This window comes from Caloenas nicobarica, chromosome 36 (assembly GCF_036013445.1).
Source record: "Caloenas nicobarica isolate bCalNic1 chromosome 36, bCalNic1.hap1, whole genome shotgun sequence".
In the NCBI taxonomy this organism is placed as follows: domain Eukaryota; kingdom Metazoa; phylum Chordata; class Aves; order Columbiformes; family Columbidae; genus Caloenas; species Caloenas nicobarica.
In genome coordinates this window covers 733664-754854 of record NC_088280.1, presented here as the reverse complement: position 1 = coordinate 754854, position 21191 = coordinate 733664, and the positions used below count along the sequence as shown (strand labels likewise).

The 21191-nt window shown below is 56.1% G+C and overlaps 1 protein-coding gene across 4 annotated transcripts; it reads right to left on the bottom strand.

The window, feature by feature from the left end:
• Positions 1–363: 363 nt before the first annotated feature.
• SLC44A2 (solute carrier family 44 member 2 (CTL2 blood group)) lies at positions 364–21176 on the bottom strand. 4 transcript variants are annotated; one of them, XM_065654942.1, is made up of 22 exons: positions 21034–21176; positions 16284–16332; positions 15611–15684; positions 14451–14535; positions 13199–13283; positions 12985–13107; positions 12842–12902; positions 11480–11603; positions 9717–9800; positions 9306–9418; positions 9000–9131; positions 8657–8756; positions 8434–8526; positions 7564–7648; positions 7005–7267; positions 6369–6463; positions 6092–6195; positions 5734–5807; positions 5463–5533; positions 5139–5227; positions 3550–3634; positions 364–1569 (listed from the first exon to the last, which is right to left on the bottom strand). In XM_065654942.1, exons 1-22 carry the CDS (start codon positions 21077–21079, stop codon positions 1463–1465), a joined length of 2142 nt encoding a protein of 713 aa, XP_065511014.1. In that variant the 5' UTR covers positions 21080–21176; the 3' UTR covers positions 364–1462. The 4 variants fall into 4 exon arrangements, with proteins under 4 accessions (XP_065511014.1, XP_065511015.1, XP_065511012.1 ...); XM_065654943.1 differs by lacking the exon at positions 21034–21176 and adding an exon at positions 19079–19143; XM_065654940.1 differs by having other exon boundaries at positions 1477–3066.
• Positions 21177–21191: the final 15 nt, after the last annotated feature.

Below are 21191 nucleotides of genomic sequence, written 5' to 3'. Positions count from 1 at the left end.
TTTTATGTTTTTACCCTTAATTTTCCCCTTTAATTTTTTACCTTTTTCCCTTTAATTTTTATGTTTTTACCCTTAATTTTTACCCTTAATTTTTCCCTTTTTACCCTTAATTTTTAGCTTTTTCCCTTTAATTTTTTTGAGCTCATTAAATCTACATCCAGATGCAAAAAAAAAAAAAAAAAATTTTAAAAAAAAGGCAATTTAGAGAAATTACTTTTTTTTTTTTTTTTAATTCCAACAAGTGCAGGTCAATTTTTTTTTTTTTTTCCCCCAAAATCCGTCCCCCAAAATAATACAGGAATAAATCAAAACAACGGCTGCGGAACGAAAAACAACAAGAAAAAAAGCAAAATATACAAAAAACCCGCCCCCCCCCCCCCAAAAAAAAATAAACTATTTGCAAATTCAGATAGAAAACTTTACCAAAATCCCGCAGGGATCTAAAGATGAATTGAAATCTGTAGAAAATCAGAAGCAAAATAGATCATTTAAGCGCAAATTCAAGCTGTGGGGGCCATGAAATCAACGGCCGGAGCCTCAGCGCCTTCATTTTTTACCCAAAAAAGGACAATTTCAGCTGCTCGCATCAGAGGAGGGCGATTTATTCTGAATTTGGGGGGGTCGAATATTTGCGGTTTCGCGAGATTTTCACCCCCTTTCATTGATTTCTCCGAAATCTCCCCCTTTTTTTTTCCTCCCAAATTCTGGACTTTGCTCCTTTTATCGGCTACAAGTCCAGGCGTCTAAAAGACGTTAAGGCAACAGGGTTGGCGGTTTTGCTTCAAAATTCCCTAAAAAATAACAATAAAACCAACAAAATAATAATATATATATATATACATTACTCCTTTACCCTGCCCGCAGGTGGGGTCTCCTTAAATTCGAGTGTTTTGTTGGACACTTCGCGAAGATTTTGCCCTAAATTTGTTATTTTTTTTCCATATATATATATATATATTTCTTTTTTAAATACAACGCAGGATTTTTGGGGGAGGAACCAGTAGAAACCGTCAGTCCTAAAAAAAAAAAATTTAAAAAAATGCAAGAAGTGTCCCGGATTCCTGCTCATCAGCCCGTTTCCCTCCACGATAATTAACGTTTTCCTAAAATAATTAAAAACTGTAATTAAATATTATTTTTGGGGGGGGGCGGTCGCGGATAAAAACCAAGTCGAGGAGCCGCTTAAACCCCCCAAATCATCACGAGGGCGAAAATCAGCATTTTTTTTAAGGACGTAAAAATCAAATTATTAAAGCAAATTAAAGCCGTTTTGGGGCCGGTCGGCGCCCCGGGAATTGCAAATTTGAGGTTAAATCGTTAAAAATCATCGGTTTTCTGGCTTTAACGAATCCCTCCTGCCGCCCACGGGAAAGGAGACGGCGCTTCAGGTTGATTAATTGCTTCTAATCGATTAATGAATGATTCTAATTAACGAACGGGATTGCCGGGCGGACGAGGGGTTCTAGGCGTCCGGCCGAGCTTTATTCTTCTTTTTCAGGAGTTTTTTCAGGTCGGGCGACATAAAATAAGGTTTTTCGGCCGAACCGTCGTTCCGCTCCAGATCTTCCACTGCAAAGAGAAACCCCCCGCGGCATTTCGGGGGAAAAAAAGACAGATTTTGGGTGCCCAAAAGCAGTGAGGTCGCGTACGAGCCGTGGCCTTGCTCATCTAATCGTTAATTTTTGATAAAAATTCAACAAATTTTGGCAGGAAGGGGGGATTTTCTCCCCGGGCCCGACGCCGTACGAACCGCCGCAACTTTCCTGTTTCACCCCAAGAAACTGTGATTTTTTTTTTTTTTTTTTAGAGAAAAAAAAGCAGAATTTGGGGGTTTATCTTTTCGCGGAAATCCTCCGCCACGCGAGCGTAAAGCCACTTTTTTTCGCTGTATTTTTAAAGATTTCCGGTGGATTCCCGGCCACCCCAACGCGCCGCTCGGTTTCTCGCGCTCGGGGCGAAGCCGTTTTGTGCCAACGAGGGAATAAAAATAAAAAATAAATACGAATCAAACCAACCCACAAAGCGCCGGCTTTAGAAGCGAACGAAAGGCCCCGGGGATATTTTTAAAAAGGATTTTTCACGATTTTTCCTGTAATGAAATTAGGAGCGGGAGCACTGACGGCTTTGTCCTGACTCGGGATGTGGGGATTTGTCGGTGGAGGCCGCCAAAATGGCTTTTTTTTTATTAAAAAACTTAGTATATTTTTAAAAAATCTTGAATGTTTCGCACAACCTGGGCCTATGGGAGCCTCGGGCCTACGGGAGCCCAGGCCGAGCAGAAACCAAAACTATCAAAAGGGAAAAATCGGGACCCCCGGCACCTCCCCGAGCCACAAAACCTCCCCGCGACCAGCGGGAGAAACTATTTTAACCAGCGATTCGATATTTTAACCAGCGAGAAACAAATATTTTTAACCCGGGGGTGCTGAGAATCAAAATCTTCGGAGTTCGAACGGCTCGCGAGCGGCTTTTTTTCCGGCTTCCCTAAACCGTCGGTGCGAGGAAAAGGAGTTTTCGGCTGTTTTGTGAGGAAGAATGAGGCGTGAAAGGCAAAATAGCTGCAATCTCACCCCCAAAAAAATGGGTTTTCTGTGCGCCGAACTGGGGTTTTGCATAGAAATAGCGGGCGAGGGAAGGAGGAGAAGCGGCTCCTTGCGCTTTGCTGGGGGTGAAGAGGAAAGCGCGGAGTTTTGGGGGGTTTTTTTGGCTCCCAAACCACCGTCCTGCAATGTGAGGTACCCCCTGCGAGCACGGCGCGTGGTTAGGAATTCTGGGGTTTTTTTTAAAAAAAAAAATCTCCGTTTTAGCGCCAAACGCCGCCACTTATGGGCCGCGGGTTTTAACTCGACGCTGCGGGTTCGTTCTCTCGTTACGATTAACGTTAATTATTGGGCAAAAAGGCGGGTTCGAGCCGGCGGCCCCTCGGGGTTTGGGTCCGTCCTCCCTGGCCTTGGCTATCGGCGCTTTTGGAAGGTTCGAGATGCCCCTTCAGCAGGATCTCGCTCAGCTCGGGGGACATGTAGTAAGGCCTCTCGGGAGATCCGTCGTTTCTCTCCAGATCTTCACCTTTTAAAGGTTTTTTTTTTTTTTTGTCGTTTTTTTTTTTTTTTGGGGGGGGGGGGGTTTTTTTTGTGCGTTTTGTTTTCGCAAAACCCCCAGGAAGGAGCCGGCCGTGGGAAGGAGTTGAGAAATGGCGGAGAGGAGACAAGGCAGAAGCGAAGGATGGAGAACGTGTGAAGAGAGGAACAAAGGGGAAAAAAAAGAAGAAAAAAAGAAAAAAAAAAAAGGAAAATCGAAGTTAGTTGCAAAGTTCCACCAAGACCAAAGCACCAAGACCAAAGCACCAAGACCAAAGCACCAAGACCAAGAGGAGACCCGAAGGGGAAGAGGCGCTGGGAGGAACGAAGGCGGGAGTTGGGAGAGGAATAAATTGGGAGAAAAATCACACAGAATTCCAAGCGAAACCCCAAATCTGGACAAGTCTGGGGTTCAGCCCCCCCCGGGGGGGGGGAAGGTTTTGCGAACAGCAGCTCTTAGGGAACGACTTACAGAAGCAGAGGAACAGCGTGTCCACGCACATGCCGTAGACGCTGAGGAACCCGTGGGCAATGAGGTAGGAGCCCACGATCACCGTCTGAAAGAGAAATACGATTATCGAGTTGGTTTGGGTGGAAAAGCCCCTCAAGATCATCGAGTCCGACCATTGAGCGGCGCTAAAACGGCCCCAAGAGCCTCATCCGTTCACCCCTCCGGGGATGGCGGCTCCAGCACTGCCCTGGGCAGCCTGTTCCAACGCCCCACAGCCCTTTGGGGAAGAAATCACCCCAAATTTCCACCCTCAGCCTCCTTCTCCAGCCCCTTCCCCAGCTCCGTTCCCTCCTCTGAACTCGCTGCAGCTCCTCAAGGTTTTTCTTGGCGTGAGGTGATCCCAACAGCCCTGGGGCCGCCATCGGAGCCCTGAGGTGATTCTGGCGCCATTTGGAGCCCTGAGGTGATTCTGGTGCCCCTGGGGCCAACATTTTGTGTTTTGAGGTGGTTTTAGTGCCATTTCGTGTTTTGAGATGATCTTGGTGCCCCTGGTGCTGCCGTTTTGAGCCCTGAGGTGATTTTGGCGCCATTTTGAGCCCTGAGGTGATTCTGGCGCCATTTTGATTCCTGAGGTGATTCTGGTGCCCCTGGGGCCTCCATTTTGTGTTTTGAGGTGGTTTTATGCCGCATGGCCACCGTTTTGAGCCCTAAGATGATCTTCGTGCCACCATTTTGAGCCCTGAGGTGATTCTGGGGCCCCTGGGCCCGCCATTTTGTGTTTTGAGGTGATTTCAGTGCCCCTGGTGCCACAATTTTGAGCCCTGAGGTGATTTTGGTGCCCCTGGGGCCGCCACTTTGTGTTTTGAGGTGGTTTTAGTGCCATTTCGTGTTTTGAGATGATTTTGGTGCCCCTGGGGCTGCCGTTTCGTGTTTTGAGGTGATTCTGGTGCCGTTTTGAGGCCTGAGGTGATTCTGGCGCCATTTTGAACTGTGAGGTGATTTTGGTTCCCCCATGTTGAGCCCTGAGGTGATTCTGGCGCCATTTTGAGCCCTGAGGTGATTTTGGCGCCGCCATTTTGAGGCCTGAGGTGATTTTGGCGCCGCCATTTTGAGGCCTGAGGTGACTTTGGCGCCGCCATGTTGAGCCCTGAGGTGCGGGGCTCAAAACCGCTCCCCGGGATTTGCGGTTTGGCCTCCCCAGCGCCCATTCCGGGAGGAAATAACTGTGTGGTCACGCCACGACCTGGCGCCTTGTCAAAGCACGCGAAGCCCCGAGAGATCCCTCGGCTGGGCGGAGGAAACTTTGCTGAATCCCGAATTCCCGGGAGGTGAAACAAACAGGGCAGGACTGTTCAGAACAGCCCGATTTGGGACAAAACAGCCTCAGCGACGGCGGTGGACGGAAGCCAACGTGGGCAGCACGGGAAGGGCGAGACGCCTCTTCACGGCCGGCCGAAACAAAGGGCTTATTTCAGCGAGGAGGGAGAAAACCCCTTCAACAAAGAAGGTCCTTCAGAAGCAGCGAGCGGCGGGGCGGTTTTTGAGGCATTTGTGTTAAAGATCCCTTTCCACCGCTTCTAAATTCACCCAAAGACGAGAAAGCGGCTCACCAGGATAGGGACCCAGTAGTAATTGAGGGACGGCGCCGTGTCTTGGACCAGCTCGATGCGGTGGGTGAAGAAGAAGAAGGCGAGGACTCCTGGAAAAGCAAAAAGGACGGGGACCGCTGTGAAATAGAATCGTCGAATGGATCGTTTTGGTCGGAAGAGACCCTGAAGATTGGGTTAAGGGGGACGAGATGTAAAATGCGTCGGAAAGGAACGGTTTAATGGGAAGAGCGAGGAGAAGTGGGGGTTTTGGGAAGGTGGAACCGGCTACAAGAGCCTCCAGCAGCCGGACGCACCAAGGAGAATCTTCCAGTCCCCGACACTTACCGACGCCTCCCACGATGAGGAGTTTCCCCAGGAAGAGGAGGAAATCCGTGACTTTATCTAAAACGGCCACCCTGGAAAGAAGAGAGAGATGAGCAGCCCGCCCCAATTCAGAAAGAAGCAGCCGACGTGCCCACGCACCTCAAAAAAAAAACCGCTGGGAAAGCCTGAACACGAAACGAGCAGCTCAGGGTTGTTTTTTGGCAGCGAGGGGGAGCTGGAAATCACCAAATCCGGCGCCGGGAGCAGATGGTGGCGCCCACCGGCACCTCACCTGATGATGTTCCTCATCAGCAGCGAGAAGGCGTTTCTGGCCGAGGTGCAGAAGTTGGTGCCGTAGACGGCGATCTGGGGTTGGGGGGAGAGAAACGGAGCTGCGCTGAATTCACCGCTAACGAGAGGGTGTAATTAATCCTGTCTTTGAGTAAAACTCGGATAAATCATCCCCCTGGAAGTGTTTCTTCATCCGGCACCCCCCACCCGGGTTGTCTCTGAGAAGGTCCCTCCCAAGTCCAAATGGCACGTCCAAGGTCAAGGCTTTCCAGTGAAACACTAAAAAACTTCATTTTGCCATGAGAGACGGTTCTCAACAGCCCCCCAAAGAGCGCGGGGACCCCCCCACCGCCGCTCACCATGATGTACGCGTTCCTGTTGAGGAATTTGATGAATTTTTCCAGGCACCAGAAGCAGCATTTCAGGCAGCACAGGACGAACTTGGCCAGTTTGTTGTCTGCGGCTGGCGGGACGCCACGGGGTGAGCGGCGAACACAGAGACAACCGAGTTCAAGGTCCCCAACGGGACATCCCTCCCCCCAATATACCCCGTTTTCTGCCCCCCTGGGAGGCCCATGTTGCTGCAGACACAGGGATGAGCCTCACGTGCTCTTCCCGTGTTTCTGCTTGTGGTACCTTTTAACCTGTGGTCCAGATACTCCAGAATGACCCTGATGACTTGGATGATGGCGAGGATCAAGGAGCCGAAGGCGAGCGAGCCGGTGTGGTACCTGGGCAAGATCGCTCCGGTTAGAATCACCGAATCATTTTGGTTGGAAAAGCCCCTCAAGATCAGCGAGTCAACCCATAACCCAACCGCGGCGCTAAAACGGCCCCAAGAGCCTCATCCGTTCACCCCTCCGGGGATGGCGGCTCCAGCACTGCCCTGGGCAGCCTGTTCCAACGCCCCACAGCCCTTTGGGGAAGAAATCACCCCAAATTTCCACCCTCAGCCTCCTTCTCCAGCCCCTTCCCCAGCTCCGTTCCCTCCTCTGAACTCGCTGCAGCTCCTCAAGGTTTTTCTTGGCGTGAGGTGATCCCAACAGCCCTGGGGCCGCCATCGGAGCCCTGAGGTGATTCTGGTGCCATTTTGACCCTGAGCTGAGGGCCCCCAAACCACCCCCAGGACCCACGTTTTTTCCTCCCCAGTGCCCAGCTCAGGTCACCGCCCTGGCCCCGCTGCCCACAGCGCTGGGGACACCAGCTGGTGGCCTCTCGGCCACACGCTGGCTCGCGTTCAACAACCCCACGTCCTCCTCGCGCGAGTCGTACCGCAGCGCGCGGCCGAAGGCAGAGAAGACGGGGAAGGCCGGCATGTCGTCGGGTTTCTTGAAGGCCCAGTAGTAGGAGGCGAAGGCCCCGGCCAGCGTCACCTGGCCCAGCGCGATGACGAAGTTGGCCAACCAGAAGAGCATGAAGACGTTGAAGAACTGGACGGCGATGATGTACTTGTGGTACGCCGTCTCGCCGCCGTAGAAGGCGAAAAGGCACTGGGCGTCGGGGCACAGCTTGGTGACGTTGGTGGTGTTGAAGGTCTAGAGAGAAACGGCAGATGGAGACGCGCCCCAAAATGAACCGACGGCATCTTTGGGTCAACCCAAAGCAACCCTGGCTTTCAGAAGACACCATCCTGCTTAATTTTTCACCTTGCCGGGCCCAAGAAAGTCAGGCTTTGTGCCCACGACTTGAAGAAAAATAACAATGTGATGGAAACGAGCTCAGAAAGGCAGATTTTCACTTGGAAGAGCTCACACTAGAATGTTTTTCACGTAATAAACAACCTTATCTCGGACCAAGCGTAGCGTTTGGACAAGTGTCCTGACGTCCTCACCTCCGGATTGCAGGTCTGCCCAGAAAACTGGCACGCGGACTCGTTAAACACTTTATAAATGGCCTCGTTGGAGGTGGAGAGGAAGCTGCAGAGCAACGGTTAAGGAGACTTTGCAAACCCCAAGCCCGAATCCTCAGCGTACCTCACGTGGTTTTCCTCCCCCACCGCCTCCTGCCAATTGGTTTTTCTACGTTGGGTTTTATTTTAAGTTAAACTTGCAGAGGCTTGACCTGGCGGTTTTGCAAACGGACGTGTCACTAACCCTGCGAGATGGTCGGCGCCCAGAAAGACCTTTGGTTTCTGAGCAGCTTCCTTCCCAGGGAGCAGAGGTGCAGGGAGGAGGAAGAAGATGAAGAGGAAGGTAGGGGAAGAGGAGGAAGAAGAGGAAGAGGAGGAAGAGGAGGAAGGAAAGGAAGAAGAGGAAGAAAAGGAGGAAGAAGAGGAAGAAAAGGAGGAAGAAGAGGAAGAAAAGGAGGAAGAGGAGGAAGAAAAGGAGGAAGAGGAGGAAGAAAAGGAGGAAGAGGAAGAAAAGGAGGAAGAAGAGGAAGAAAAGGAGGAGGAAGAGGAAGAAGAGGAGGAAGGAAAGGAAGAAGAGGAAGAAAAGGAGGAGGAAGAAGAGGAGGAGGAAGAAAAGGAGGAAGAAGAGGAAGAAAAGGAGGAAGAGGAGGAAGAAAAGGAGGAGGAGGAAGAAAAGGAGGAAGAGGAAGAAAAGGAGGAAGAAGAGGAAGAAAAGGAGGAGGAAGAGGAAGAAGAGGAGGAAGGAAAGGAAGAAGAGGAAGAAAAGGAGGAGGAAGAAGAGGAGGAGGAAGAGGAGGAGGAAGAAGAGGAAGAGGAGGAAGAAGAGGAGGAAGAGGAGGAAGAAAAGGATACACAGCGGTGCTGGCCCAGTAGGCGATGCAGAGACACAGCAAGAAGAAGGTGCACAACGGGTAGAGCAGCGACATCATGATGTGACCAACAGCCCTGCGAGAAGACGGTTAAAAACCGGTTAAAATCCCTGCAGCGCTGGCGGGACCTCGGCGGCTGGAGGTCCCCGCGTCCCCCCCCAGCGCCGTGGTGACAATGGCCACCTCTCCCCGGCGCCGCCGCGGACCTGCTGGCCTCCTTGATGAGCGCGATGGCGATGAGGATCCTCTTGCGGAGGAAGATGAGCAGCAGGATGATCAGCACCTCCACGATGCACAGGATGATCACTGGGAGGGGAAGGGGAGCTCTGGTGACAACAGCCACCTCTACTGTCCCCAACAGACCCATCACGGCCCCCAATGCTCCTCGGGGGACGTCCAGCACCGTGGAACACGTGTGGTCAGGACGCTCAACCCCTCGCCAAGCAAAACTCTTTGCCAATGACCATGATGAGACCCAGAAGACCCCAAACGTCCCCCCGTCCCTCGAGGGGACCCCCACCCTGTACCCCGAGGAGGACGGACACTCACTGAAGGCCAACCAGGTCTGCCGCAGGTGCAGGTAGACGCGCAGGTCGGTCTGGAAGCCCACGTCCGTCAGGGTCACATCGGAACCCGCCTCCCCTTTCAGTTCGGCGTATTCCAGGTAACAGTGGAAGATTCCTGCAGCGGAAGGCAGAAAATCGTCACGTTAGCGCCGAAAAGCGAAGACTGAGATATAGCCGAGGCTCCGCTCAACCCGACGTTGAGGTGGAAGACGCCTGACGCTGCATATAAAGTTTTTTTCATGCAAATCCCACTTAAAATAAGGGAAAAATAAAGCTCCCGAGCGCTCACCGTAGCCCAGCACCAAGATGACCATGACGATCATCACCCAGACCATGATCCCGGCCAGGAAGCGGAGCAGGACGATGAAGATCAAACTGGCCACCATGGCGATGACGAGGCCTCTGCGGGAGGAAGGCAGCGAGGTGTCAAAACCCAACCCGTCCCCATCCCTCCGCTCTCCTTTCTCCACCTTGAACGACAGAAACAGCCTTAAAAATGGGAATTATCCACGGCGAACGGGGGCGGAGAGTGAGCAGGGGGTGAGCGAAGTTGCGCCAAAACACCCTCTGTTCGGTTCAAATGGAAATTACGCAAAGCCGGGGGAAAAAATAATAATAAAACGTTGGTGACTGGTGAATTCTGCCGCAGAATTGGGCAGAATTTGGGCTCCGGTGCAGCCGTAACGCGGCCCCTGCTCACATGATTATCCAATACCAGGAAACCGTGTAGTCTTCAAAGATCTTCATGGCCAGTTGTCTGGCTTCCAGGACCACGTTGGCATTTCTGCAAGAAAAAAAACACCAAAAAAAATGCAAAATGAAGAGAATATGGGGCTCGGTGCAGAATTTCTTGCAAAGACCAGGGTTTTCAAGGCTCTTCCGTGATATAAATCGTGGTGTGGAAGCTCCAGCAGATGAAACCAAATGGTTTTGTTCCGGGCGAAGCAGCAATGATGACGAAGCGGCTCATTAAGAGGCTCCCCGGGGTCATATCCCCATCTCCCCATCTTAATTATCCCGTTTAGTTCTGGCAAATCAGATAAACGTTCGATTCCTACCCCCAAAACGCAAGAGTTGAAACCAAAACTACTAAGTAGCGGCTGTTTTAGCCGATATTTAGAGACAACATTTAATTTTCGAGGATGCCGAACTGACAAAAAGAAGCAGTTCAGTGGGTCCGAACTGGAAAACTGGATTTCTTTTTTTAAATGACGTTCTGCGTTCCCGTTTGCTGCGAGAGCCTTTTAAAGACGAAGCAGAAGAAATGCAGATTTCTCAAAAACGCCCCCGTCGACGGAACCCGAAGCAGCGAGACAGAAATTACCGTCGACTCGACCCAAAGTCGTACGGCAAAAATTATCTTTGAAGTTTTGACTGGACGCAATGTTCCAGATGCGGTCTCAACAGGGCAGGGTAGAGGGGGAGGAGAACAAGGGAGTGACCCCCAGGCTGCCTCAAAATGGCGGCACCAAAATCACCTCAGGGCTCAAAATGGCGCCAGAATCACCTCAGGGCTCAAAATGGCGGCACCAGAATCACCTCAGGGCTCAAAATGGCGGCACCAAAATCACCTCAGGGCTCAAAATGGCGCCAGAATCACCTCAGGGCTCAAAATGGCGGCACCAAAATCACCTCAGGGCTCAAAATGGCGGCACCAAAATCACCTCAGGGCTCAAAATGGCGCCAGAATCACCTCAGGGCTCAAAATGGCGGCACCAGAATCACCTCAGGGCTCAACATGGGGGAACCTGAATCACCTCAGGACTCAAAATGGTGCCAGAATCGCCTCAGGGCTCAAAATGGCACCAGAATCACCTCAGGGCTCAACACGGGGGAACCTGAATCACCTCAGGGCTCAAAATGGCACCAGAATCACCTCAGGGATCAAAATGGCGCCAGAATCACCTCAGGGCTCAACATGGGGGAACCTGAATCACCTCAGGGCTCAAAATGGCACCAGAATCACCTCAGGGATCCAAATGGCGCCAGAATCACCTCAGGGCTCAAAATGGCGGCACCAGAATCACCTCAGGGCTCAGAATGGCACCAGAATCACCTCAGGGCTCAAAATGGCACCAAAATCACCACACAGTTCAAAATGGTGGCAACAAAATCACCTCAGGGCTCAAAATGGTGGCAACAAAATCACCTCAGGGCTCAAAATGGCACCAGAATCACCTCAGGGCTCAAAATGGCACCAGAATCACCTCAGGGCTCAAAGTGGCGGCCCCAGGGGAACCAATTTTAGGGTTTTTTTGGCCTTGATGCAAGACTCTACGCTTGCCCTTGTTCTATTTCATTAAATTTCTCCCCGCCCAGCTCTCCAGCCTGCCCAGGCCTCTGGATGGCAGCGCAGCCTCCCAGTGTCAGCCAGTCCTCCCAGTTCGGTGCCACCAGCGAACTGGGTGACAGTCACTTTATTCCCTCATCCCGTCCCCACCCCGCGGTGACGCGGGGACTCACTTGGCCCCTTCGAGCAGGTCGGTGACGTTGCGGCGGCTCCCGAGCCCGTCGTCGTACGTGGTCTCGTTGCCCACCGTGACGACGCCTTTGGTGGTGCGGATGGCCGGGAAGCACCGGCGAGCGACTGGGCGAGGGGACAAAAACGCGGCGTGGGCGACGGCGGCCGAGCCAGCGAGACAAAAGAGCCATAAACCTGCACCGGATTCCCCCGAAAACCCCAAAACCCCAACCGGGAGGTTTCGACCCCCCCAAAAATCCCGACATCCAGCCCACAAAGCGGCCGCAGGGGTGCGTTTTGGGGTGCTCAGAGTAGGCCCGTGGCAGGGACACGACTGTTTTGGGGTGTGTTTTGGGGTGCTCTGAGCAGCCCCATGGCAATGACGCCTCTATTTTGGGGTGCATTTTGGGGTGCTCAGACTAGGCCCATGGCAATGACACATCTATTTTAGGGGTGCGTTTTGGGGTGCTCAGAGCAGCCCCATGGCAGGGACGCATCTATTTTGGGGTGCATTTTGGGGGTGCGTTTTTGGGGTACTCAGAGCAGCCCCATGCTGGGGACACCTCTATTTTGGGGTGCTCAGAGCAGCCCCATGGCAGGGATGCATCTATTTTGGGGTGCACTTTGGGGGTGCATTTGTGGGGTGCTCACAGCAGCCCTATGGCAGGGATGCATCTATTTTGGGGGTGCATTTTTGGGGTACTCAGAGCAGCCCCATGGCAGGGACACCTCTATTTTGGGGGTGTATTTTGGGGTGCTCAGACTAGGCCCATGGCAATGACACATCATTTTTGGGGTGCATTTGTGGGGTGCTCAGAGCAGCCCTATGGCAGGGACGCATCTATTTTGGGGTGCATTTTGGGGTGCTCAGAGCAGCCCCATGGCAGGGACGCATCTATTTTGGGGGTGCATTTGTGGGGTGCTCAGAGCAGCCCTATGGCAGGGACGCATCTATTTTGGGGGTGCATTTTGGGGTGCTCAGAGCAGCCCTATGGCAGGGACGCATCTATTTTGGGGTGCATTTTGGGGTGCTCAGAGCAGCCCCATGGCGGGGACGCATCTATTTTGGGGTGCATTTTTGGGGTGCTCAGAGCAGCCCCATGGCAGGGACGCCTCTATTTTGGGGGTGCATTTTGGGGTGCTTTGAGCAGCCCCATGGCAATGACACATCTATTTTGGGGGTGCATTTTGGGGTGCTCAGATCACCCCCATGCTGGGAACACCTCTATTTTGGGGTGCACTTTGGGGTGCTCTGATGAACCCCATGGCAACGACACACCCCCCAATTGCCGCCGCATCCCCCCCATTGCCTTAATCATCCCACCGCGCCTCATTAACGAGCTCGTTACCCCAGGGGAACATACGTGGGGTGCTGGGGATAATCATGGCCGGACATTCCTTGTCCCTCAGCACCTCGACGGCTGCCTGGATGGGGACAAACCAGCGGGACGGTGACGTTTTTGGGGCCGGGAAGGGGGACGTCGGCGTCACCGAAACCCCAACCGACCTTCTGCGAGATTTCGAACTCGGGGACGCAGAATTGCCGATAATAATCCATATCGCCGGCGGTTTGGGACCCCGAGGCGCTCAGGTACGTCATGAAGCGGTCGGGGCATTCGCTGACGCAGATCTATGGGGGGGACAAACACGAAAGGGGGTTTGGGGACACTGAAACCCCCCCCGCAATGGTGGCTCTGCCCCCCAAAAATCCCGGGGGGTACCTGTGTGGTCGGGCACTGGAATTGCAGCAGCACCAGCGGGCTGGCGCACTTGACGATGTCGAAGTAAAACAGGAAAGGTTTGTTCCTGCGGAGCGCAAAAAAAACCCCCGGTGAAACGGGCGAAAACGACACAAAAAAAGACAATTTTGGGGGGGAAGTGCCTGCCCTGGAAGAGGGGACGGGGAGAACCCGTGTCCCCGCGCGCGGGGAAGGGGCCCAAAAAGCCCCAAAAAGCGGGAGCGGTGCAGGGGCATCGGGGACGTTATTGGAGACATTGGGACGTTGGGGACGTTGTTGGGGACATTGTTGGGGACATTGGGGACATTGTTTGGGACATTGTTTGGGACATAGGGGACGTTGTTTGGGACATTGTTTGGGATGTTGGGGACATTGGGGACATTGGGGACATTGTTGGGGACATTGGGGACGTTGTTTGGGACGTTGTTTGGGACATTGGGATGTTGGGGACGTTGGGGACATTGTTGGGGACATTGTTTGGGACGTTGGAGATATTTGGGACTTTTTTGGGACATTGGGGACGTTGTTTGGGACGTTGGGGACATTGTTTGGGACGTTGGAGACATTAGGGACATTGTTTTGGACATTGGGGATGTTGTTTGGGACATTGGGGACGTTGGGGATGTTGTTGGGGACGTTGTTTGGGATGTTGGGGACACAGGGGACGTTGGCGACACTGTTGGGGACATTGTTTGGGACGTTGGGGACGTTGTTTGGGACGTTGGAGACATTGGGGACATCGTTTTGGACATTGGGGATGTTGTTTGGGACATTGGGGACGTTGGGGATGTTGTTTGGGATGTTGGGGACACTGGGGATGTTGGCGACACTGTTGGGGACGTTGTTTGGGACGTTGTGGACGTTGTTTGGGACATTGGGGACATTGGGGACATTGGGGGCATTGTTTGGGACGTTGGGGACGTTGTTTGGGATGTTGGGGACATTGTGGACATTGGGTACCTTGTTGGAGACATTGGGGACATTTGGGATGTTGCGGGTGTTGTTTGGGACACTGGGGACATTCTGGACATTGGGGACGTTGTTTGGGACGTTGGGGACATTGTGGACGTTGTTTGGGATGTTGGGGACACTGGGGACATTGTTTGGGACATTGTGGACGTTTGGGACAGGGGGGCCATTGGGGCCATTGTTGGGGACCTGGGGGTGACGCCCCGAGGTCACGGTGGCTCCGGGGGACGCGTTGGGACACACGGACACACACACACAGACGTACTGGTTGGAGGTTCCCTGCTGCCCGCAGAACTGCCCGCGGCTGTCGGTGGGGTAGATCACCTTGCGGGGGTCCCCGTGCGTCCAGGCTGGGGGCAAGGAGCTCTGGGTACCCCAAACCCTCAGCCCCAAGCCCTGATCCCCAAACCCTGATCCCCAAACCCTGATCCCCCAAACCCCTGATCCCCAAACCCCTCATCCCCCAAACCCCTGATCCCCAAACCCCTGACCCCCAAACCCCGATCCCCAAACCCCTGACCCCCAAACTCCCTGATCCCCAAACCCTGACCCCCAAACCCCTCATCCCCCAAACCCCTCATCCCCAAACCCCTCATCCCCCAAACTCCCTGACCCCCAAACCCCTCATCCCCCAAACCCCTGACCCCCAAACCCCTGATCCCCAAACTCCCCGATCCCCAAACCCCTCATCCCCCAAACCCCTGACCCCCAAACCCTTGATCCCCAAACTCCCCGATCCCCAAACCCCTCATCCCCAAACCCTGACCCCTAAACCCCTCATCCCCCAAACCCCTCATCCCCAAACCCCTCATCCCCCAAACTCCCTGACCCCCAAACTCCCTGACCCCCAAACCCCTCATCCCCCAAACCCCTGACCCCCAAACTCCCTGATCCCCAAACTCCCCGATCCCCAAACCCCTCATCCCCCAAACCCCTGATCCCCAAACCCTGACCCCCAAACCCTGACCCCCAAACCCCTGATCCCCAAACCCTGACCCCCAAACCTTGATTCCCCAAACCCCCTGATCCCCAAACCCCCTGATCCCCTAACCCCCTGGTCCCCCAAACCCCCTGATCCCCAGACCCCTGATCCCCCAAACCCCTGATCCCCTTCCCCAAACCTCCTTTATCCCCCTGATCCCCAAACCCCTGATCCCCCAAACTCCTGATCCCCCACCCCCTTTAGCCCTCTCCCCAAACCCCCTGATTCCCCCCCCAAACCCCTGATCCCCAAACCCCCCGATCCCCAAACCTCCTTTTCCCCCCTCCCCAAGCACCCCCATCCCCGCCATGGGGACACTCCTGTCCCCACCCAGACGCGTCACCCCCCGTCACCGGGTTTTACCGGCACCATCGTTTTCCCTCTTGCCAAAAATTTGCCAAAACCGAGGCAAAAACTGTTTGTCCCCCCGCCCTGGTACGTACCCACGACCCCCACCACGACGTAGCCCACGATGGCGACGACCAGCAGGACACAGCAAATGATGTCGGTGCAGCCCCTGCGGCGGGAACAGGGGGACGTGGGGACATGGGGGACGTTGGGGACATGGGGGACGTTGGGGACGTTGGGGACATTGGGGATGTTGGGGACATTGGGGACGTGGGGGACACTGGGGAATGTTGGGGACATTGGGGATGTTGGGGACATTGGGGACGTGGGGGACACTGGGGAATGTTGGGGACGTTGGGGACATTGGGGAATGTTGGGGACACTGGGGACATGGGGGACGTTGGGGACATTGGGGACGTGGGGGACATTGGGGACATGGGGGATGTTGGGGATATGGGGGATGCTGGGGACATAGGGGACATTGGGGATGTGGGGGACATGGGGGACGTTGGGGACATGGGGGATGTTGGGGATATGGGGGATGTTGGGGACATTGGGGATTTGGGGACATTGGGGAGGTTGGGGACGCTGGGGACAGGGGAGACTTTGGGGACATGGGGAATGTTGGGGACGTTGCGGACAATTGGGGACATGGGGGATGTGGGAGATGCTTGGGACATTTTTGGGGACATTGTTTGGGACATTGGGGATGTCGTTGGGGACATTGGGGACTTTGGGGACGTTGTTGGGGTCACCGGCTTTGCTCACCTGTCGTAAATGGGACCTTTGAAAGTCGGGTCGTATTTTTGGGGCGTCCCTGCGGAGGCGGAAAAAAATATCAACGAATAATAATTTGGGGGGGGTGGGATGGGAGGAAGGGGCTCCTCACCCTCCGCACCCAAAACCTCACCTTCTAACCCCAAAAAAAGAACTGTTTTGCCCCAAAAGAGAAACATTTAAACCCAAACCAGAAAAGTTTTAACCCAAGAGAAATGTTTTCACCCCAAATACGAATGTTTTAACCCAAAAGACAAACGTTTTTAACCCCAAAACTTTGGGATAAGGAAAATCAGAGGGGGGGTTTTGGGGTCCCAGGGGTTTTGGGGTCCCCGTGGGGTTTTGGGGTCCTGGGGGTTTTGGGGTCTCGGGGGTGTTTGGGTTCCCCATGGGGTCTTGAGGTCTCCATGGGGTTTTGGGGTCCCAGGGGGTTTTGGGGTCCCCAGGGGGTCTTGGGGTCTCCGTGGGGTTTTGGGGTCCCAGGGGGTTTTGAGGTCCCGGTGGGGTTTGGGGTCACTGGAGAGTTTGGGGTCCCGGGGGGGGTTGGGGTCCCCAGGGGGGTTTGAGGTCATGGGGGGTTTTGGGGTCCCGGGGGGTTTTGGGGTCCCGGGGGGGTCTTGGGTCCCGGGGCATTTTGGGGTCGCAGGAGGTTTTGGGGTCACCATGGGCAGCCACTGAACAGGGGAGTTTTGGGTCCCTGGGGGGATTTGAGGTCCCAGGGGGGTTGGGGGTCCTGGGGGGTTTTGGGGTCCCGGGGGGTTTTGGGGTCCCCGGGACGCCCTGTCCCGGCAGCCCCAGCTCCCGCCCGGCGGCTCCGGCACGATCGTTTTTCCCTCTTTTATTTTTAGGTGGGAATTGGGCCAAAAGCGGCGGCGCAGGCGGGGGGGGAACACGGCGCGCTGGGGGGACTTGGGGGTCACAGCGGCAACATGCGGGGACACGCCTGCTTTGGGGTGCGTTTTGGGGTGCTTGAGCAGCCCCATGGCAGGGACACGTCGGTTTTGGGGGTGCATTTTTGGGGTGCCTTTTGGGGTGCTCTGAGCAGCCCCATGGCAATGACACATCTATTTTAGGGGTGCATTTTGGGGTGCTTGAGTAGCCCTATGGCAGGGACATGTCGGTTTTGGGGTGCATTTTTGGGGTGCCTTTTGGGGTGCTCTGAGCAGCCCCATGGCAATGACACATCTATTTTAGGGGTGCATTTTTGGGGTACTCTGAGCAGCCCCATGGCAGGGACACATCTATTTTGGGGGGGGTGCATTTTTGGGGTGCTTGAGCAGCCCCATAGCAATGACACATCTATTTTGGGGTGCATTTTGGGGTGCTTGAGTAGCCCTATGGCAGGGACATGTCGGTTTTGGGGTGCGTTTTTGGGGTGCCTTTTGGGGTGCTCTGAGCAGCCCCATGGCAATGACACATCTATTTTGGGGGGGGTGCATTTTTGGGGTGCTCTGAGCACCTCCATGCTGGGGACACATCTATTTTAGGGGTGCATTTTTGGGGTGCTCTGAGCAGCCCCATGGCAATGACACATCTATTTTGGGGGTGCATTTTGGGGGTGCTTGAGCAGCCCCATGGCAATGACACATCTATTTTGGGGTGCGTTTCGGGGTGCTCTGAGCAGCCCCATGGCAATGACACATCTATTTTGGGGTGCATTTTGGGGTGCTTGAGTAGCCCTATGGCAGGGACATGTCGGTTTTGGGGTGCGTTTTTGGGGTGCCTTTTGGGGTGCTCTGAGCAGCCCCATGGCAATGACACGTCTATTTTGGGGGTGCATTTTTGGGGTGTCTGAGCACCCCCATGCTGGGGACACCTCTATTTTGGGGGTGCATTTTTGGGGTGTCTGAGCACCTCCATGCTGGGGACACCTCTATTTTGGGGGTGCATTTTTGGGGTGTCTGAGCACCCCCATGCTGGGGACACGTCTATTTTGGGGGTGCATTTTGGGGTGCTCTGAGCAGCCCCATGGCAGGGACACATCTATTTTGGGCTGTATTTTTGGGGTGCATTTTGGGGTGCTCAGAGCACCCCCATGCTGGGGACACCTCTATTTTGGGGGTGCATTTTTGGGGTGCTCTGAGCAGCCCCATGCTGGGGACACCTCTATTTTGGGGGGGGTTCCCCCATGCCGGGGCCACATTTGCTCCCGGGTATTTTTGGGGGGGCTCCATGCCCCCCCAGGCCCTTCCCACGACCCCGCACCCCAAACCACCATCACGGGGGGGGGGTCACAATGAACCCCCAAGGGACCCCCCCCAAGGGACCCCCCCAAGGGACCCCCCCAAACCTGCCCAAGGGCCACGGTACAAACGGCGGCGGGAACCAGTTTGTCCCAGTGGTTCACCATTAACCACCGGCGCCAGCGACGCCGTCCTGCTGGTTATACTGGTGCGAAACGAGGGCGGGCCCCCCCCCAGCACCCCAAACCCCCCCAGCACCCCAAAACCCCCCCCCAGGGAGAACCCCCCAACCTACTTTTGCTTTTGTTTTGCCTTCCCCCCCCCATTTTTCCGTTTGTTTGGGGGGTTTATTCTCCTGCTTTATCTGCTGCACTTGAACTTCCTGGTGCTGGGGGGGGGGGAACCCCCAGGTGGCCCCCCCACCCCGGGCCGGCGTGTGTCCCCCCCGCACCGAATTATCCCCGTTTCCCCCACCCCGATCATCCCCCCCCCCACCCAAACCGACCTCTCCCCGGTTCCCCCCCCCAAAAACGGGTGCCCCCCCCCCCAAACCGACCCATCCCCGCTCCCCCCCCCCCAAATATCGCTCTCCCCCCCCCTTACCGTGCTTCCCGTAATAATCCTCCCGCTGCCCCCCCATCCCGGGGAGCGCTCCGGTTCCCCCCCCCGCGTCCCGTAACAAACCACCGGGACAACCCCGCCCCCCCCCCCGCCCCCCCCGGCCGCCCCGCCCTCCTTAAACACCCCAAAAATCCGCCCCCCCCCCCCCGCGTTGCTAAAGGCGCAACCGTCGCAGCGGCGGTTTTGCAGATAAAACCCCGTTTTTCTGCAAAAGTACCGACGTGGCACCGGTACCGGGAGGGGGGGGGGGGCGGTTTAGGGAGGTGGGGGGGACACACATGCGACAAGTGGCCGGAGGTCGGTGACACCCGGTGGCGGTTCCCGGCGCTCCCGGCCCCACCCCGGGGTGATATTTAAGGCAATAAAATGAAATAAGCGGCCGGGAATAGCGCGGGGGGGGTCGAGGGTCGGGCGGCCCCGGCGCTCATAGGCTGCCGGTGATGTCAGGGGCACCGGGAACAAAACGGGGGGGGGGGGACACACACATACAAAAACTGGGCGCCCCCCCAACCCGGGAAAGTGGGGGGGACGCGGTGTCACCCCGTGGGTCCCACCGCGATGGGGACACGGGGGTGGCGCCGGTGTCCCCCCGCCCCGCCTTGCTCTGCACCCCCCCTGCCCCAAACACACACACACACACACAAGTTTTGGGGGCCCCAGGACCCCCCCCGACACGAGGGAAGCCCCCGCCACTGTGGGACCCCCAGGCAGGACGCGGTGTCGGTTCAGGGGTCCCCAAAGCCCAGGGGTCCCCAAAGCCGGATGTCCCAAAACCCTGGGGGACCCCGAGCCCTGTGGTTGCAAAATTGGGGAGTCCCCAAACCTGGGGGATCCCCAAACCCTGGGGTCCCCAAACCCTGGGGTTGCAAAATTGGGGAGTCCCCAAACCTGGGGGATCCCCAAACCCTGGGGTCCCCAAATTGGGGAGTCCCCAAACCTGGGGGATCCCCAAACCCTGGGGTCCCCAAACCCTGGGGTCGCTAAGCCGGGGTGTCCCCAAACCCTGGGGTCCCCAAACCCTGGAGTTGCTAAGCTGGGGTGTCCCCAAACCTGGGGGATCCCCAAACCCTGGGGTCCCCAAACACTGGGGTCGCTAAGCCGGGGTGTCCCCAAACCCTGGGGGTCCCCAAACCCTGGGGCCGCTAAGGCTGGGGTGTCCCCAAACGCTGGGGGTCCCCAAACCCTGGGGTCGCTAAGGCTGGGGTGTCGCCAAACCCTGGGGGTCCCCAAACCCTGGGGTTGCTAAGGCTGGGGTGTCCCCAAACCCTGAGGGTCCCCAAACCCTGGGGGTCCTCAAACCCTGGGGTCGCTAAGGCTGGGGTGTCCCCAAATGCTGGGGGTCCCCAAACCCTACGGTCGCTAAGGCTGGGGTGTCCCCAAACCCTGGGGGTCCCCAAACCCTGGGGTCGCTAAGCTGGGGTGTCCCCAAACGCTGGGGGTCCCCAAACCCTGGGGTTGCTAAGCTGGGGTGTCCCCAAACCCTGGGGGTCCCCAAATCCTGGGGTCGCTAAGGCTGGGGTGTCCCCAAACCCTGAGGGTCCCCAAACCCTGGGGGTCCTCAAACTCTGGGGTGTCCCCAAACCCTGGGGGTCCCCAAATCCTGGGGTCGCTAAGGCTGGGGTGTCCCCAAACCCTGAGGGTCCCCAAACCCTAAGGGGGTCCCCAAACCCTGGGGGTCCTCAAGCTCTGGGGTGTCCCCAGACCCTGGGGGGGGTCCCCAAACCCTGGGGGTCCCCAAACCCTGCGGTGCCCAAGCCAGGTGGCTCCCAAACCAGGGGCTCTCCCAGCACCGCCCCACCGGGACCCCCAAGCCCCCGAGGGACCCCGAGCAGGGTTGGGGGTTCGAAGACCCCCGGAGGGCCCGGCCGCGGGGACGGGGAGCCCCGGGGAAGCCCCGGGGAAGCCCCGGGGAAGCGGAGGGTGCCCGGCCCCGGTACCGTAAGCGCCGTCCGGGTCCTTCTTGCCCGCGGCTCGGTGCTCCATGGCGGGGCGGAGGCTCCGGGATGCTCCGGATGCTCCGGGATGCTCCGGATGCTCCGGGCCGCTCCGGGCGGCTCCTCCCGCCGCCGGTTCCCCCGGGGGCTGCGGCTGTGGG

Excerpts from the sequence above, each read along its gene's own strand:
- SLC44A2 (XM_065654940.1), bottom strand. The coding sequence starts at position 21,079 with ATGGAGCACCGAGCCGCGGGCAAGAAGGACCCGGACGGCGCTTACG. Across the intron at positions 11,604-12,841 it reads GATTATCCCCAGCACCCCAC|TCGCTCGCCGGTGCTTCCCG; the intron begins GTATGTTCCCCT and ends CCCCTCGCCCAG. Across the intron at positions 8,527-8,656 it reads CTCATCAAGGAGGCCAGCAG|GGCTGTTGGTCACATCATGA; the intron begins GTCCGCGGCGGC and ends GTCTTCTCGCAG.